This window comes from Bombus terrestris, chromosome 3, assembly GCF_910591885.1.
Source record: "Bombus terrestris chromosome 3, iyBomTerr1.2, whole genome shotgun sequence".
NCBI classification, from domain to species: domain Eukaryota; kingdom Metazoa; phylum Arthropoda; class Insecta; order Hymenoptera; family Apidae; genus Bombus; species Bombus terrestris.
In genome coordinates, this window is record NC_063271.1 from 4966587 (window position 1) to 4985867 (window position 19281).

General features: G+C 39.1%; 2 protein-coding genes across 3 annotated transcripts in view; both read left to right on the plus strand.

Annotated features, from left to right (window-relative positions):
* The window catches only part of LOC100651791 (NAD(+) hydrolase sarm1), a 139365-nt gene that overhangs the window by 41726 nt on the left and 78358 nt on the right, over positions 1-19281 (plus strand). The gene's annotated exons all lie outside the window — the stretch shown is intronic.
* LOC110119188 lies at positions 15252-18962 on the plus strand. Its single transcript, XM_020862596.2, has 5 exons — positions 15252-15956; positions 16546-16853; positions 17368-17672; positions 17907-18152; positions 18461-18962. Exons 1-5 carry the CDS (start codon positions 15520-15522, stop codon positions 18752-18754), a joined length of 1590 nt encoding a protein of 529 aa, XP_020718255.2. The 5' UTR covers positions 15252-15519; the 3' UTR covers positions 18755-18962.

The window sequence follows — 19281 nt, forward strand, 5'->3', positions numbered from 1 at the left end:
CGTTTGCCCAGTTTGTGGAACATCGTCAATGTCTTTCTTCTAAGAACATCCTGTTTGGATAATCTGGATTATCTTAGTGGAGACAGTGCGTGGAATGTGCGACTTCTTCCTTCGTGGAAGTACGAGGTTTGTTGGACATTTACTTCGGTATATGATCGAACGTAAATTAGGGTTGATGCTGGATCGAACATTTGGATTTGTTTGCAGAAGTTGGTTTTATAGGTTTGAATTCCACATTGAAGCTTAACGAGAGGAATTTCAAACAACGTCTTTTAATTTATGCATCTTTTATATTGTTCAGTGTCCAACGTTGCGTTAAAACGACGTTTCATTTCCGGTCCCCTTTCCACCAACTGATATCATCGAAAATTTTCTATTTTAATATCGCGAATTTTATAAATTTGAAGAAATCGATGTAATTCGTAACACCAGGACGAATCATTTTTCATTTAAATCGTAGAAACGTTGTTGTTTCTCATCTTCTGTAAAATATTCCAAATGTACATTGCTCGTCTTACATCCTGATGCATTGTTCCTGGCGAAAGAATACGTAAATTGGTTACACGTCGCTTAAATACTTGATCCTTAATGAATTAACAAATCGTTAAAAAACGATTGATCCACGACAAATAATTTTTGTAAATACGTAATATCAAACAAATGTGTTTTCCTTCGAAATTAAGAGAAAAACGACGAATGACAAATGGCACCGCCAGTGTCGAAACTTGTCATAAAATTCTCTAACCTCGTGAAACTGCCTGCTGTATCAAGTCGACGATATTCGGCGGCTCATTAAAACTCGGGCCTTCGTCCAGCACGGTCGGTCGCGCTTGTTTGTAACAATTAAGACACGTTCTCGCATAAATTATCGGCCGCTTCCGTCAGTCGAAACGGCGACGTTTACGACAGGAATGTTTATGCGCGATATAAAGCTTGTACCGTTGCTGTTCGTCCGTTTCGTTCCTTCCACCCTTTTGCAGTCCTCGTCACCGTTGTAACGACCACCGCAACTCCCTCCATGGAAAATTACGTCTCTCGAATGACGAAAGAAAAAAGGAACCGCGCTGCACGAAAACATCCCCGTGAGTTACGATTTTACATAAAGGCTCGATTCTTCTCGGTGCATCTTGATCTTGAAATTTTGTCTTGCTTGGTCGAAAGCTGAGTTTTGCAGATAAAACAGATGTAAAAGATGTGGTCATGGTGTTTAAATGTGAACGTTCTTTCGAACGTAACTTCTCGAGTCTATGGTCTTTTCAGCGGTACGAAGGAAAAGAGAGGAAAAAGATATTTATTCGAAGGAGTCGTATACTACAGTCTCTCTCGTGTAACTTTTATAAAAGTATTACAGCAAATCTTAAGATTTGAAGAACCATTCATTCCATTCAACCAATTCTTTCATCTTTTCGTATCAACAAATTCCCTCGGTGTTATCTTCTATCGTTCCATCGATATTTCATCGATCCTTCGATCAACAGAAAATTACCACAACCCAAATATCGTACAGCTGGCGAATCTATTCGTATTTAAAGATTGAAATTTATATCGCGGGCTTGAACGTTCGTAAATCGAGTCTCAGTATCTTCCATAAACAATTATTGCGCACAATGCATGGAGATACGCTATACACGGTGATATTATTGTCAGAAATGAGTGTTCAAGTTTTTTCCGCGAAAAGAACAGGAATCGTATGACGATAATTCGTATAATACCGTCGGTGGAAATTACGAACGATGGAAATGATAGCTTCTCAGGTGTCGGGGAGAATCGCAAAAGCTGATAGAAGGATTGTAGAGGATGTAGAGGATATAGAACCAATAGGTCGACGAGAAAATTGCCTGGGCGTGGAATCGTAAGTGACGGTTACTAATCTAATAATTGTTCATTAATTTGAAAAGTTATGCCAGGATAAACACTGCTTCCTTTTTTCTTCAACTTCTAGTTGCTGATCTCCGAACGTGTTATTATATAGCGAATAGTAAATTATTTATTAAGGTTTGTGGTACGACAAGTTCAACCGGCTGGTATATACTAGCTCGAGCGGATTACCATTGAAATGCTAATAAATTCGCCACGTTACTCCGCAGGCGCCACGCCTCGCACGCATTTGAAAAGGCTCGCGGTGATTCTATACGATTCCTTCGTGGGAATCGGCAAGGAATCCTCTTTGTAACAATGCAATCAATCTCGATATTCGATTCAGATCCCGATGTATGCTAATTTCCAATTTTGCAATTTTTTCTATTTTTCGCTGGCTGATCCTCATTTCCTCGATAAATTCTGCGAATTTGCACTATCATCGATCGATAAACTGAATTCCATTAGATTAGAGATCAACACCAGATTTATAAATCTGTATCTACGAATATATCAGTACATTAAATACATTAAGAAACACATACTTCTTTCTTGAAGGACGTTGCTTGCGTTCGATTCATTAAAAAAAAAAAAAGAAAGGAAAAAAGTGTATGGTTTGAGAATAATGAAAGGAAACGGAGGGACGCGTGTCAAGTCCAACGAGCGTGTCAGGGGCGTATCACGACTCACGTTGCGCCCTGACCTTACGCACACCTTGTCGCATCGACAGGCGTTAGAACAATCGTGGCACACGTTAAGACGCAATGATGCTTTCTGGTGGGTGTTGGTATGCGTCTCCTACGCTTCAACGGGAATTGATGTTTCCGACGATTACGCGTTTAAACACCACTCTTCCTCGCTGGAAGGCGGAAATCGTCGTGGTCACGTCGCGATCGCTGGATCGTATCGATCAACGAAATCAATTCCAAGGCGATCCGTTGACTTTGTCGTTTCACGAATGTTTTTTTCTGCGTAGTATCGATCGTAATACGACTATGAAGAATAGTGAGTTTCAGATGGAGTTTGTCGTAAGTAGGCTGTGGATATCCATACAACGATTCTTATTTTTATAGATATCAAGAGACACGATCGTTCAGATCTGCCAAGTTACCTGGATTCCGAAGAATTTGATGTTAGATAACTTGATTAATGTTTTCAGACATACATGTTTGACGCTTATATGGAAATCCCATCTTTTAATACGTACGGTATGGTCAATGAATGAGGATAGAATCGGTGGAGACCTTGGAATTTGGAACATGGAAGATGCGAATACCACGGTTACACAGTCCTTGGATTTCGATGCTGAAAATAATCGAGTAACGTGTGTTTAGGCACGCAGAGTCTGGAAACTGTTTATACAGAAAATATAGATGATCAGGCTGGATCACAGAGTTCGATGGATGAATTTTGAGAAATGCGAGAAAAAACCATTTATACACTGCGAGAATGGTTCATCAACCTACAAAATGTCTGATCTTTCGTATTAATTTTCTAAACCATTTTCTTTTTTTTTTTTTTTTATTTTACAAACATTAATATCTCTCTTGTGGATCATTTCATTCATCGTTTTAAGCCTGAGAATTTTCTCTTTCATACATGCGATTTCAATTGTTTTGTTTGAGTAGATATCGCGAGGCATAATTTCATTAAGCTCGGGCATATTGTGTGTCATAATCTGATTAAATAACAAACGAGTGTTTCTCTTTCGAGGATCCAAAGGGCATTCTGTGTTTAAAAAATATGGAAAATTTCGTGTGACTGTATTCGCAACGCGTTGTAAATCTAAGTCGTTCCAAAAATGAAGATCAAACGATACTTTTCCTTGCATTTTACAATGTCGAAACGAGGAAATGCAAGGGAAACGTTCGAAACGAATTCGAGGCAAACGGTGGTGTTCGTAAAATTAAAATTAGCATAAGTTATGGGAAGGCGAATTCCCTGTGACAGGTTAGAACGAAGTTAACGCGACCCACGCGACCACGATATTTATAAAGCCTGGAAGTATCCGATTAACGGAGAGATTTAAGGTATCACGGTTGCATCGGGTCGTTCGTCTCGATCGAATATTCATGAGCACGAAATATAGCGCGAGGATGACAAATAGGCGACTAATTTCACGCTGCATACCAAAAAACCCACACGGACGTACCTATCTCGTTGAACGTTTTCACGGTTCGTACCAGCCTTGCACTCCGATCTCCATGAAAAATGTTTCGAATCGAATCGATAGCCATAACTAGAGGACACCATATAGATAGAAAGTGATCGACCCTGTAATTTCTTAAAAATTCTTTTTATAGAAACATTCTAAAAAACTCTTGCTTCTTAATTTGCTCCCACTGGATTATACCTATTTGTGGCAAACACAAACATAACCGCACCTAGACGAAGTTTAAACATACTGACGAAATATTGTGACAATATTCTCAAGAAGTTTTCCTCATAGTCTTTCTTCAAACGCAATCATACCTAACGTAATTTTCCTCTCACGTAGAATATATTTATACGTACATTTTTAAACGCAACGACGTCTAATTCGTACCAAATCCTAACTATACCTAATCTTAGCAAATTTAGTTATGTTGGGAAATATTATAAATAATATTCGCAAGAAATTTCTACGATTTTCCTTTCAAATTGTACCACTATTCTAAGCCTAACCATACTCATTTCCAAACTTAGTCATATTCGACTATAATCGATTTGAAACCCAAACAATATAGTTATCAGAACGAATCTGTCTCGTCGACCCAATAGAAGTTAATCATCGATGGTTTCTACAAACATTTGTCATTTTAAGTCTCAAACTATTGAAACATCTTGAAACGGTTAACAACGAACGATCGTAGCTTACTTTCACTCATCGTATCCCGTTTCGCGTTCCTTTATCATGACAGCTTTCCCATTAAGTATCGCTCACGATGAACAAAGGCCATAAATATTCTCGTATCGTGATAGACAATCAATTTCTGTAAGATCCTGGGCAAGAATCAGAGGAAACGTACGTATGAATCGAGTATTCATTGAATAATTTTTAATCGTACAACACGTTCGATTTCATAAGCGATTTACATGATTCGTATATCGGCGGTCTGCTAGGAAGAAACGATTCGATGAAGACACGGGGTTAAGAATAATTAATTTCAGTCGCTAGGAACGTCTGGACTGGATGACAAATTACTTCCGGATCCCATTACTAGCCTCGTAGCGTAGTTAGTACCGCGTAAGAATAATTCGTGATCTCAGGCGAGATTAATCACGGAAAGGACGATGAAACGACAACAATAGGAAACAAGACAACGAACGTTCCTATGAACCTCTCTAAAAATAACGCCTCTTCCCTCATTCCTCTTCATTCATCTTTCGCGCGTTTCGGTCGGTTCGATCGCGCGGTTTTTCGTGAAAAACATTTATTTTCAATTTCAGGAAGTTTCTGGTACTCGTTCGTGACGTTCCTGGCACTCGCTCAGAGACTCGTCACTTGCTTTCTAAAAAATATTTCAACGTACCGTTGAATCGTTTGGGAAGATCGCAAGGTGAAGACAAATTTAAACGCGATATATCTTCGCAGAATTAATATGGAATTCATAAAATTAGGATTTACATAGAATTAATATTTTATTGAATCGCATATCATTCGTTTCCTTCGATGATTTCTTGTCAAATATTTACATATGAATCTTTTTATTGGTACGTGGATTGCTGGACGCGTTACGAATTCTTCAGTCAACCTAATAAAGGTATAGAGAATACCTTTTATTATCTTCCTCTGCACAAAAATAAATTCACCGAGAGATTCTTTTCCTCGAGAAACAAAGAGGCAGAGCTACTCGTGTTTTTCCTGCAAGCGTTTCCTGATTCTTGGTTGCCGGAGGAACTCGAAACAGTAGTTTATCACGGAGGTAGTGCACGTACATATGTAGGTTCCTCCTCAAAGCAGCTGATTCGTATCCATCATCCTTTTGTCTAGAGGCAGCCGAACCCCCACGACGATTTAACTTACGAATTAATCAACCGTTGGTGGAACGAAGTTTCGTACCACGGCGTCACTCATTATTCTTCTTACGCGGCCAGATAAATGACGGCAGTTAATTACGAACACGTAGAACCCCGTGGCAAACCGCGACCCACCCGGACAACCGGAGAACTCGGTGTAATTTCATTTTACCAACGAGTCGACCAACGATCTCTGATGTCTTCTCTCGATACGTATAATGATTTACCTAAAATTGATTAAAAAAACAAAAGCGATCGCGGATTTTGTCAATACAACCTAATGACAAAATACGCAATCATTTAGTTACCAACCCGATATGTGGGTACAGAAATTCTAAGAACTCGAAACTTTAAGAAAATGCAATACAAAGAATGCAATAGAATAAACTACAATGGAATTTCTTCCTCCCTAAATGAATTAATATTTTTAATCGATCTTTTGCATCACGGTATGATATACGAATCGGTACGACCAGTTCCTGGATAAAGTTAACGTTACTCTTAACAAGTGCTCTGATATTTCCTTCCTGATTTTGTAATATCTTCTCAAAGCCGGAATTAGTCATTATGCGCCTGTTGCTCTTTTCCGGAAATCACGGAAGGAAGTAAAATGGGTAACTGGGTCGACAGAATGAACCACAACGATTCTTCAAAATCTGTCGGGCCATTCGTTATCTCGGGAGAGTAAGCCCAACGACCACGCTTACCAGGATAATTACCGAGTCGAGCGTGGCTGGGTCTCAGTTGACCGATTAAAAATCGCGATCCGCTTGTCTCGCTTATCTCCTCCCCTTTTGTAACGAACAACCGACGGCGGCGTCGCGTCGGTCAGGCGGTGCGCGTGGGTTCCGCGATCCCGACGGTGATTCAGGTTAATTATGATTGCGCGAGGAAAACGCCACGACGGAGAAAGAAAACTCACGAAGGTCGGGCACGATTTTCCACGAGCTTTTCCGATTCTCATGCGTATACATAGCGTTTCTTTCCTCTGCTTGGAGAAACGAAGTCAAGGTTCGATACGATGATGCTTCGTGTTGATAAGATTAATATCTTATGAATATTTTGTTTATGATCGTCATTATTCCTCTGATATTGGTTGACTGAAGCACGAGACTCGTACTAAAGGAATCAAACTATACAGATATACAATAAATATTGCAACGAGAAAAGAAACATTTGCTCGCATAGTCGATAAAAACGAACTGTTGTAAATCCATAAAATTTCTATAGAAAATTACGCATTAATCATTTTGTCCGCTTCGATGTTAACGCTGCAACTATTCTTTAATGTACATATACCTGAATAATATGTTCATAGCATGCAATATGAGACAGAAAATCTCTAAATACAAGTTGCGTGTAATATTTCAATATTTTGCTGGAGACACACCGTTCTGACAATAGATAACAACTACTTAAAAATAGCTACTAGAAAAAACGTAGACATAATGCTGTATTTTACGTTTGCTAATCCATGGCTAGCCAAATAAATTCAAAATATGAATTATAGATTAGATAATCGTACGTACATACTACAGATTAGATAATCTAATAAGGTGGAAGAATTTGATTGTTTTTGAACTTATTTGGCAAGATAGATTTTCACGTGAATCACACCTTCGACTATCTTGATATTAGTCATAACTGTCACAGAAAAATGAAAGAGTTTAAATGAATTACCGCGACAAGATTTAATCAATGTAATGAGATAATTACGAATTCTGATACTGACAGGTGATTTTCTTTTGACGCTTAACAAGGTTCTGATACTTAGTCGAGCCTTCGGTGAACGAGGCGCATTAATAATCGTGCTACGACGTCGGCTCTCGTCCGTGGGGAGGGTCTAATCGAAAGCGCGCGTATGACTCACAACTCGCGATTGTCGTGCGATGCACGCTTGACACGATTTGCTGGACTTACTTGGAGGAACGAGGAAAGTCCCAGCTTCGTTACTTGGAATCCCCCGATTGACCGTCTGCGTACGTGTCATGGAGAAATTGTACGAATTTTGTTGACAGACAGAGAGAGAGAGATATAGGCAAGCTACAAATGAATATCGGCGCAATTGGAATTTTCGGCACGTTTCGGTAGAAATTGCTGACCATGCCGAATATAGTATTTAATGGCAGAATTATTGTCGATTAAAAAGAGGAAATCGAAGGAGCAGAAACGGTCTATGTGCATGTTTTAGAAAAGTCATAGAAAATCTAAAAAATATATCTAAACCTAAGAAAGATCTAAGAAGATCTAAAAAAGTTTCTATAAAAAGATAGAAGCCAGTAATTTTTAGCAATAACAGGAGGACACGTACGATTTTTCGCCTTAAGTGTATGCTGGCATTTTCCTTGGATTATATTCAAAGTTCTTTTAATCGTTAAAACGATAATAAGATTGGAACATAAAACTACGGCAGAGTTGTAAAAGTAAAAGGAAAACTACGTTAGTCGATGATCGCATTAACCTTTAGAAAACCACGTGTAATTTCGGAAAGGTTTGAAAATTTTCCACGGAGCAATAAAATTGGCTACGTTGCCGATTTCACAGGTGTTTTTAACAGGTCCGCTTTCGTAGTTCTCAGAATCGAGCTCGTTCCACTTACAGCATCGCTGGCAAGGATCGCTGTGACCATGTTTTATTCAGCGTTTAAATATTTTATAACCGCGTTAAAAGCGCGCAAGTATGGCGACTCTGTCAGTAACGTGGAAGATGGACAGAACTGGGTGCCTGTTGCAAGAGACAAAATTTATGGAACTGACTGGATCAAAAGACGTCGCACGTCTGTCCACCGTTGGCATCTGACGTGTTTTGCTTTCGACTTGTCTCTTTCCACGCGAATGATCACGAGTTTGTCAGATTAAATGGGTTAAAGATCAAAACCGAACTCCTGGATATCTTTATCGAGCAGCGTTGAGTCGCGAGATTGAAAAATTTGGAGCACAAGATTCCGTGAATGAAATTTCGTAAACTCGTAACTGGGGCAAAATGTGCGTTACAGAAGATCGATTGTTCGTTAAAAGAACGTTGTTTAAACAAAGTTAAGATAAAACAGCGTTAGAATGCTGAGAATTTGGTAATCTTTAACTTCACCTTAAAGCTCTTCTTAAAGCATAAAGATTTATTCCCTGTTGATGCGAAAGCAAAATTAGAACGAAATATTCGGCAATCGGTTGTACGATTTGTGTCAAATCTATCTATGTCCATTGATTTTCATTTTTAATTTGTTCGTTGGAAGAAGAATCCAGAGAAATACATTTATCGTACCTTTGTCAGATATAATATCAAATATTATTTATTTTGACACATATTAAGAAATAGGAAAGACAAACCTACGCAGAAGCTGGAATTATAAATTGTCAAATTCTTAAATATCGAATAACGTTGCTTGGTTAACTTGATAATATAAATCGTTAAATTACAAAATATTAAGCGACGTTGTTCATTTCTTGCCAATCGTTTAACCGGAATAACACGTAACAAGTAAAAAAAGCACAGGACGAAGTGTTCCAATCTTCCAACAACTAAACTTTCACGAAACAAGTAAACGGACCGAGAAAAGTTAAAGTTCCTCGAACTTTAGAAACGATTGACAACGTATTTCGAGGAAGCGGACGATATCCAGGTGAACGACGTTTCTCAGAGTCGCCTGAATTTCTTTCCATCGTTCCAGAATAGGTTCGACGGCGATCGTTTTCCAGAAACTCGTCATCACGAAGATAAATGTACAGACAAGTAGCTGCACCTTCCCAGCGCGCCGCCGTGAAATAACGACATTAATAATGAATCACGCGGCAATTTTGCTTAAGTTTTACGATGGTGAACGTGTCGAGCCTAGTGGGCGGCTGTCGAAGGTCTGCCAGGCTATCTCGACGCGTCGCGGGATCGATCCGCGACCATTTTTTCCGTCGCCAGCGGAATTAATGTATCTGCACCGCTTCCAGGAACGTGACACTAATTGCAAAGGACGACTGGAAGAATGGTGACACGCGTATATCTCTATGGAGAATTGTAACACACGCAATTTATTCACTTTGTTTCTTGCTTGTTAAAGACGAACGTTTGAACGATGATTTCGTATGATTTATTCGAGCAGAAAACCCTTCTAACCTACTACGTATTGGTGCTGAATTCTATGAATGGATTCTATGGCTGCATTCCATGAATGATTAGCGAAATGAAGAATTACCGTTGATTGAATCCACTTTTCTAGATGGACGACTATTCCGTGAACAAAAATTATAAGCAGCGAGAAATATCAGCAGTGATCTCCTGTTATACGTGGTTCTTCTATGAAGACGTTCACGATTAATGGAAGTCTACTGTGCTTACTTTAGAACAGCATCGTGGTAAGGAAAATAGGGGAGAAAAATGAGCCTGTGGAATGGAATGTACGAACCGACAGTCACCAAACTCACGCTTGTTCGCAATTATCTATGCAGATCTACCCTTACTCGAATAAACCCAGTATACTCTTAGATCATACTTTGTAAGATGAATTCGCTCAACTAAGCGCTATTCAAGATTTTGTCCGAGAAAATGAAATTTATATGTGCTCTGTCGATGATCGATAATCAAAGTAATTGTTTTTGGTAATTGCAAAAACAAAATGCTGATTCTATATAAATTAAACGAGCGGTAAAACTGAAAAATGACCTATCCGTTAGTCAGCCCCGATCTTAACGCGATCTCTATCCTACGAATGTCCATGAAACTGACAAAACCAACCTTACAATCTCTCGGAATCCTTGCACCATCAAATGCTTAGCACCTAACCGCATAGACCATTGTCCAACCGTAAGCTACATGCAACATTTTATGAACATGGGAACACGGCTGAGAAAAGGGAAGGCAGAAGAGGTCAAGAGCCAGTGTTACGCAAGAAAATGCGCTTTCGCGAGCGGCGATAAGCGTTACTTTAACGACGGGTATCCTTTTGTCCGTCCTGCGCCGCGGTTTCTCGGCCGTCTTAATGACCGATGCAAATACACGTCGTTAGGCCTCGTTGGGCTCGTTTCGCTACTATTTGTCTTTATAGCTGCGGCATCGGTGCTCTTGCGTCCCCTTTGCATACGCTATCGCGACGAGGACCGAGCGGCCGGCGTCGAGTGATTTCTTTTTTCGCGCGGGTTTGATGGGTTTTCCCGCGCCTCTAGATGAACCTCTTACGGAATGGTTACTTTAGAGAACCTCGTTTACGATGATGATGATGATGATGACGATGACGACGACGACGAGGACGACGATGGTGGTGGTGGTGATTGTGCTGGTTTAATGGCGATCTTATTGTTTGTTTAGAGGAGATGGTGGAAATACGTATGATGAAGCGTGTAAATTGGTTTTTAAAAAGGCTATAAAGAACTTTATCGTAGATTGCAAATGATGGAATAATTGTACGTTGCGCGAGGCATTGTGTGTGATTTATAGGAACTTAAATTCATGTTTATTTCAATTTCAAGCAAAGCCAAGAATTTTTACGAATTTTTGCTATTTCCGCCTTGCTAGCGAAGGTCACAGTTGGCGCCAGAAATCAGTCGGGATCTCAACATGGTTATTTAAATCGACCGACCACTAAGAATCAGCTTGCGATCGCATAATCGAATTCGTTCAACAAACGTTAACGTAGAATACGAGATATAAATACCAATCGTTTGATCGAATATATTTTATGTGTTTAATATCCTATATACTTGATGTATTCCACGTGTTTTTACGAAGTAAGTATCGCGAAGAAAGCACGCGTAGAAGAAGCGAGGTGAAGCGCAGTCTTAAATACCTCAAAATTTCCACCGATATAAATCTATCAAATTTCTCTGAAAAATTACAAATTGCTGGTTTCCATCGCCGTTGGTAATCCCGGAATTAATTCTCTAGCATCCAACGATTCTTTCGCTACTTTCACTAAGATGGACTTGGCGGCACGGTGCGGCGTTCCTAATTGCAACAGGATGAAGGTGCGCAACCTTTGATGGCTGACGATTGAAACAAAGCGAAGCAATACCGAAGTTCTTCGTTTCAATTCAAAGGGTTAACGAGGGCCGTGTACGCGAGCTAATTAGGATGTCGCCTAGACCGTTTATTTTCGTCGGGACCAGGACGTGTCACAGCCGAAAGGGCAGATCGAAATGTCGCGACAACGACGCTTTTAATCGTCTTGCCTCATCGAGGGTAACGACGACTCAAACGAACCCAGTCTGTCATGGTTTCTTCATTGGCGTTTATATGCACCAGCGAATTTAATGATCCATACGAGGAAATTCTCTGATTCAGTACTTTTGTCACTGTTGCAGTCATGGGTCTTGATCCATTGGCGTAATGGAGGCGAAGAGGTCTACTGGTATACGCCTTAAGCAGCGTAACTACGAGTTGAGTGTACAATTTTGATTAGTTTGTTGGAGTTTCATTTGCGACGATTCATTGATAGAAAATTTAATTTGTAAACATTTCAGAGTTTCTTTCATTTGGAGCTATATATGTATTCCTTTATGATCCCTGGGATTACTTTGAAAGTAGACGATTGAAGCAATTATTCTTCGAGTCATTTTGCTTATGTTCGAAGAAATTTCCCGAATCCTTTTGTCAACTTATTTTCGTTGGAAATTTGTTTCGAGTCGAAGATCCCGTAAAAACATTCTCCGGAATCTTGTTGATAAATTTCGGAATCAACCCTTTAAGAGTTCTACGATAAAATTCGATCAAACGCTCAGTCGATGTTCTTCGTTTCTATCGTCCAGCGTTTGTCACTATATCGTTCTCGAAATATATTAAAAAAATAATTTTCTCTTTCATAATTCCTCTTTTCCCTTGCATCAGATATCTCCACGTTGAAGTAGATACTCCACAATGTTCACCTCTGATCTCCTATCGTTGCAATGATTCAAGTCGAATTTTTAAATTGCAAACAAATAACGCAACTGTCAGGATATCCAAGAATGATTTTCCAATCTAAAGACAAGTCTAACTGGAATTATCAATAAAGGTGATCTAAGACTTTTAAATCGTGCTATTACAAAGTATTATATTTAGGATTGTGTGTACGTTTGAAAAGCAACGAACGAAGGATGATTCGATTGGAAAGAATTATTTATTTCGTATCTAGAAACATTGTTGTGTTTTCTCGAACTCGAACCGCGAATTGGACGACGTTATTCGCGGAACATCGGACCGGATGGAGCGTATCGCGACTCCAATTACGCAATTTTCTTCCGCGGATGAGTCGCGAGATAAGTGCAGCCAAAGCGGCTTCGATGTCGCCTGAAACTGAAGAAATTAACCGCGGTTAGTTGTATCTTCTTTGTTTTCGTAACTCTATGCTTGTTTTCTGATCGTTATATAATTTCGTGTTATTTTCTATGTCCGTTATTAAATGCAAATATCGAAGAACAATTATAGATATGACATTTTTACAAACGCGTCTGTAATACGATGTAGCTTTCAGTTAAAAAATAATTTGCAATGGCACTTGCGAATTTTATATCGAGTTAACAAATATTCTTCTTAGAAACTGTATTTTCTAAAAATGGAACAATTCTTCCTTCGATTTTATTTCAACTGTATATCTTCTATCGTAAATTATTATAAATTACTATAGATTTCTATTACGGATACAAGGTACAGGATACAATTATTATTATTACTAGAATAAAAATGATTTTAATATTTCGAAATATTTGTTTTTCTCCTTATGAAAACAGGAAGCGTTGCAATTTCGGTGTTCGATATTTCGTAATGGCAGTGCCTCTCGAATTTCGCCTCGATCAAATGAACTCGTTTGAACTCACAAAGTTTTCACACCGTGGCAAATTCCAAGCGCTTCCGACTACTCAGCAAACAGGTCGAAAACTCCACCGATCAGGTGAAAATCCTCTTATCGTATAATTTCTATTTTTACTAATATTTGATACTTGCTGATACCTTCTTCAGATGTGTCTGGATTTTTATGTAAAAATACGGTCAATTTACGAGCACGTGCACTGTCTTGATATATTTTTTGACATTCTAGTTTTCGTTAGCTACAGAATAATTATAGTTAGTATGTGTGTATCGATATAATGAATGCAGCGTTAATTATTCATTCGATTAAATGGAAATCGATAGATGATTCATATTCAACTGCGCATACAATGCATTCGCATACTTCATCATTATGCGTAGCTATGTCAGATCCACAGTTATAAAGTACAAAAAACTTGATTAATAGAACAGCTAAATATATCGATCGAAATCGCGAACAAAACAAATTCGCATAGCTTTCATTACGCAATTTTTCTAATAATCGCATGTTCATATGGTAATAGTGATTTATCCGTTGTAACATTATATCCATCGCAAACTATTGAAATATTACACGTAATTTATAACTTTTAAAATCCTCCGTTCCAAGAACGGAGATGAAATTCTGGATTCCAGTTAAATTTGTTAGAAAATCTATACGACGAGTATGACTGGACGTTGTAAGTCACGCAATGCGTCAATCTCCATTAAAATTCACCATTTCGACGTTCGACTCGTCCAAGCAACAAAATGGAGAAACGTAGGAGAAACAGAAATAGCGAAACTCTTGAAAAGAGCAAACGCAAATCTTCTCTTCTAAACGTCCTATTTAGAGCATTTTAGTAGTTCGCTGAAAAACCGGCTAAAATTGCAACAAACTCGCCGGTCTTCTCTCGGAGTTTTTCCACGCGTCTCAAACGTCACTCGTCTCGCGCAAGGCAGCACAAATTACTGGCAGAACAAAAACAAGACGTGTCAGTCACATAACGTAGCTGCTGATGTAGGATCGCGAACGTACTAATTATCGTGGCTAGACCGCGAATTAGGGGCGTAAGACTAAACGAGAGGATGGTCGCTGCGACGACAAGTGAAGATCGTCGTCGAGACGCGTTATCGTCGGCCTCGATCTCTTCGCGCTTCTCTCCTTACGTCCGCAGGATGCGAGATTCACGTCGTTAAACACGCGTAGTTCCTTCATCGTTCACATCCGTCGTTGACGATGGAAATGTCAGTAGACATAAATCACGTGGCCACGATTAATCCAGACCTTCGTCTCCAATCAATCGTCTGGTTCATACGAGAAAACGAATGGTTTTCTTGATGTAAGCGACGATTACAAGCTTCTGGCATAATTAAACGCGATTAATCGTGGGAATGCTGGAGAATTGTTGCAGTGAAGTGTAATTTAACTCTGTAATTCGTATATACGTATTACGTATGGTAAAATGCAATTTACGAACGCGTGACAGTCTCGTTCTAGCTGTTAATGCCTGAAATTATCGTTCTATCGTGTCTCCGAAAGTTCTACTTCGAATATATTATACGTGAACCATAAAGAGACTTGCTTAATGACCGTGAAATCAAACTAGACAAGAGCTGTACACGCGATTTGATTTAAATATCCTTAAACTAGTACGATCTAATACGTACGTGTAGCTACAAATTGAAAGTAGCTGCAAATAATTCTAGACGTTAACCTACGTTACTCCGACCTGTCAAATCTAATTACGAACGATGCTAAACACGTTATTAACCTACCCGATACTAACCTGTCGATCGAAACTTGCTACGAACTGACAGCTAAATTCGTCGGAACAACATTTGCGCGCTTCGATCTATCGACGCTCGATACAAACTGCCGCCACATAAATCTACCAAAAATACCGTATTTGTAAAATGGCGAGAAGAAAAGAGCAAACTCAGCTGCAGGTCGAAGTGGAAACCGAGGATGATTGGCAACAGCTGTTAAGTCGAAAGGGTTTAATTCTCGCCGACGTTTACTCCGAATGGTGTGGCCCGTGTATCGCCATGGTGAGCACCCTGCGAAGTGTAAAATTAGAGATAGGAGGTGACACGATCAACTACGCGATCGTGAAGAACGATTACATCGGCGATCTCGAACGATTTCGCGGCAGAAGCGAACCAGTCTGGATGTTCCTTCAAAACGGTAAGATGGTGAACCTTGTGTTCGGTGCTAATTGCCCACAGCTTAGAAAACTGCTTGTAACGGAGATCAAAAGGGTGCAGAACGAGGAGGAACCGGAAATGGTGCTGGATGTGAGCACTAGGACACCCGAGGAAGAGGTTAAATGGCAAGAGAAGGAAGCCATCAGGTATTATCCTCAAGCCTCGAATAATATTTTCGAAACTTTCAACATAATTTTTTAACAATTATATCTACAAGGTTTGAGCATTTTTATATTCGAAATGAGAACAATAAACACGTAAAGGGGAGGAGTAATTGTTTTAGCGAGAGTTAGAAAAAAGCGTATCCGAAAGTAATGATACGAGAACTAGAAATAAATTTCAAAATATTGAAATATTCAAATATGCAAGAAACATATTTAACATAAGACATGCGTTTTGAAACAACTCGATACGGTAATATTTTATGAGCTCAATAAATATCAAGCGGAATGTACCTACGTTTGTACATCGTAATATGTGATATTGTCATTCTGACGTAGAAATTGCACGTGTCATGGAAACATATTATTATCTTCCGAATAAAATCGAGTAACAAATGTCTATATCTTTGTCGAAGACAAAATATCAGATCAAATAACGCTAATCGTTGATTAGCAAATAAAACGTAATTTTTATCTGAATAAAAGCTTATTTCGATAGTAATCAGTTTTGCTACGAGTATGGTTAGTGGATAATGGTTAGCGGTTCATTGCAAAATTATCCGTTGCAAACAAGAAAAGTGGTGGAGGATCAACAACGTGCCAAGAAAGAAGCTGAGGAAAGAGAGATGTACGAGACGTTCCTGGCACAGATGATATTCGAATTGAGCGAGGTCACCGCTCTGGTTTTCTATCCTTGGGTGTTCAAGGAAGAGGGTCGACACAGGGACAAGTACCAGTGCCCTCCGTACCTCGAACTAGTCAACACGCTGTTTAGACAAAATTTCGACGTGCTCGAGGAGCTCCGTGTACAATTGAACGAGGAAACGATCGAGAAGATGTTCGTTGAGAGTAACGTAGAGATTACGAAAGAACTGGTAGCAGGTGACTTTTTAAATTCTTCGATATCCCCTTCGAAACTTTCACTTTTTATTACCTTCGCATTTGCCGAAATTGATTATACACAGTTGTTTTTATGTATTAATATTTTATACGAGAGCTCTGCCATTACATTTTGGTTTTATAATTTACTGAATTTCACTAATTATTTATCGATAGTTTAATAGTATCGGTATGAATTTTTTAAGACTCTGTGGAAAAAGAATTTATAAATACGTAGGTTCTTTTTCACTGAATTGTCCTGAACGCCATATGTCTACAAATTTTCGCTTAAAACTTCGTCTTGACATTTTCGAGCGTACGGTTTGTTTAGCGGAATACGCGGAACATTGGCTGCGAGGAAGTGTTTAAAAATAGAATTGCAAACTCCAAAATAAGAAGAAAGGGGAGAAACGAAAAACCATTGATCTAATTTGGTCTTCGTCGCAAGACTTCACAGGTGGCATCGCTTTAACTACAATTAATTTTATATCGTGATTGTTCGATTATTCTATGTCAGGATTAATGGACGGTAGAACGATAGCGATGAGATTGAAAGGTAGACGTCCTCATCCTGATTGGCCTGTACCCTATCCCTTCGAATGTCCTAAAGGGACTAAAAGGTGTCCGACGCGAGCGATCAACGATGTCGAGGATTATCTGATACATTTGTTAACCAGCACGACTCCACTGATACACCCTAACGCTGCTCCTTCCTCCTTAAATGAGTCTTACATGCGGAGGTACGTGTACGTTCATGAACCTGATCCCGAGGATGAGGAGGATTTTCCTCGCACCGATCCCGCGGTTTGGGTGCCTCCTCAGGTATTTTTAAATTTAGAATACGCGAATAGGAATTAATCACTCATTTTATATATACTTTTCGTTTCAAACTTTTCACCTCTCGACTCTTCTTTATGACTGTTTATTAGTTACTGTTTATTAGTATTATTAATTACGTTGGCTACAAGAGTTCCTCGGTTTCCTCCGAAGATTATTTATTCGAGGCGAAGTAATATGCATTTTCCAACAGCTCGCATTACTCTCGCAATTCTATAGGCCAGAAGCAAGGTACACGTGTACACGACCCTCTTCTCCAATTACATGGAACTAGTGCACCCTTACGAAGAGCCCGTACCACCGGCTCCCTTCTGCGCCGTCAAGTTTTACTATTCAAAGTTCGCGGTTGTCCGTGAAACATGCGCATTGTACCCCGACGCGATCGAATATTTTGGCGCGTTCGAGTTCGATAATCCACCGATAGCCAGGCGAATAGCGTCCAGCCCCGAAGATTTCGAAAGAAAGGTTACTTAACTCTCAATTGATATCGTTAGCTCGTTAGTAACTCAACAGTTTGGATAAAATTAAGCTTCTAATTTTTTATATTATATTATATTTTATTTTCGATTGTATTTCGTAAATACGAACGTTCGTTTCTAAAATTAATATCGATATATAAGTAATATAACTTGGAATGTAATTTGAATCGGTTGCTCGCGATCTTGACCAGTGCCAGTTGAAGATCAAATCTTCTTTTCTCGTTTCTTGCTATACGTACGTCGACGATATAAAATATTGCATGATTAAATATTAAACGAAGAACATTGACGCAGGCAAAATATCAAACTGGTAACGAGATATTCGTAATAATCCTCCGGAGGATCAGCGACGATGCTTTTTTGTCATTCGCGAGCATCGAGCCGTATTTCGTCACTGAAGACGATGAAAAGGCGCAAGCGATGATAGACGAGTACTTCCCCGAGGGTGCTGAAGATGTTATTCTCGAGATGTTCGAAGAAGAAGAGGAGGAGGAGGAGGAAGAGGAGGAGTATTACGGAGAAGAGGAAATCGAAGATGAAAACGAGGAGAATAAAGAAGAAGAATTTGCGATCTACACTTTCTTATGAAATCGTATTCTTCAACTTTTATTCATTTTTTATTTCACCATGAATGATGTGAAACTTTGATCGACAAACAGCGAATTGTTTGATTACGTGATGAACTTCAACATGGAAATTGTCTTTTGATCGAAGAAAATGTTTTGAAAATAATTACAGTTTGCAGTAGACTACTAATTGTGAAAATGCGATAAGTTATTTATCTTGTTGATCGAACGCCACGATTTTTAACGTTCATTAAATGCAAAAAATAAAAAATGATTCGTTGAAAACGTCAACAGATGTTCTATTTATTCGCAGTAATTTTTACACATACGTTGCGTTATATTTATCTATATAGGGACGTTCTACAACATTCGAAGATCAACTCGATATAAAAGCAGTAATACTTTTCGAAATTTTTTCTTAAATATATGATATCCCTTACCTCGTAAAACTGCAAGTGCTTTTAAACGCTTATCGTAGAGTTTCCATCGTGTTTCGAATAATTCAAATAGCGGAGGCCTGTTTTTTTCGCCGACCATGGATTCCATTCT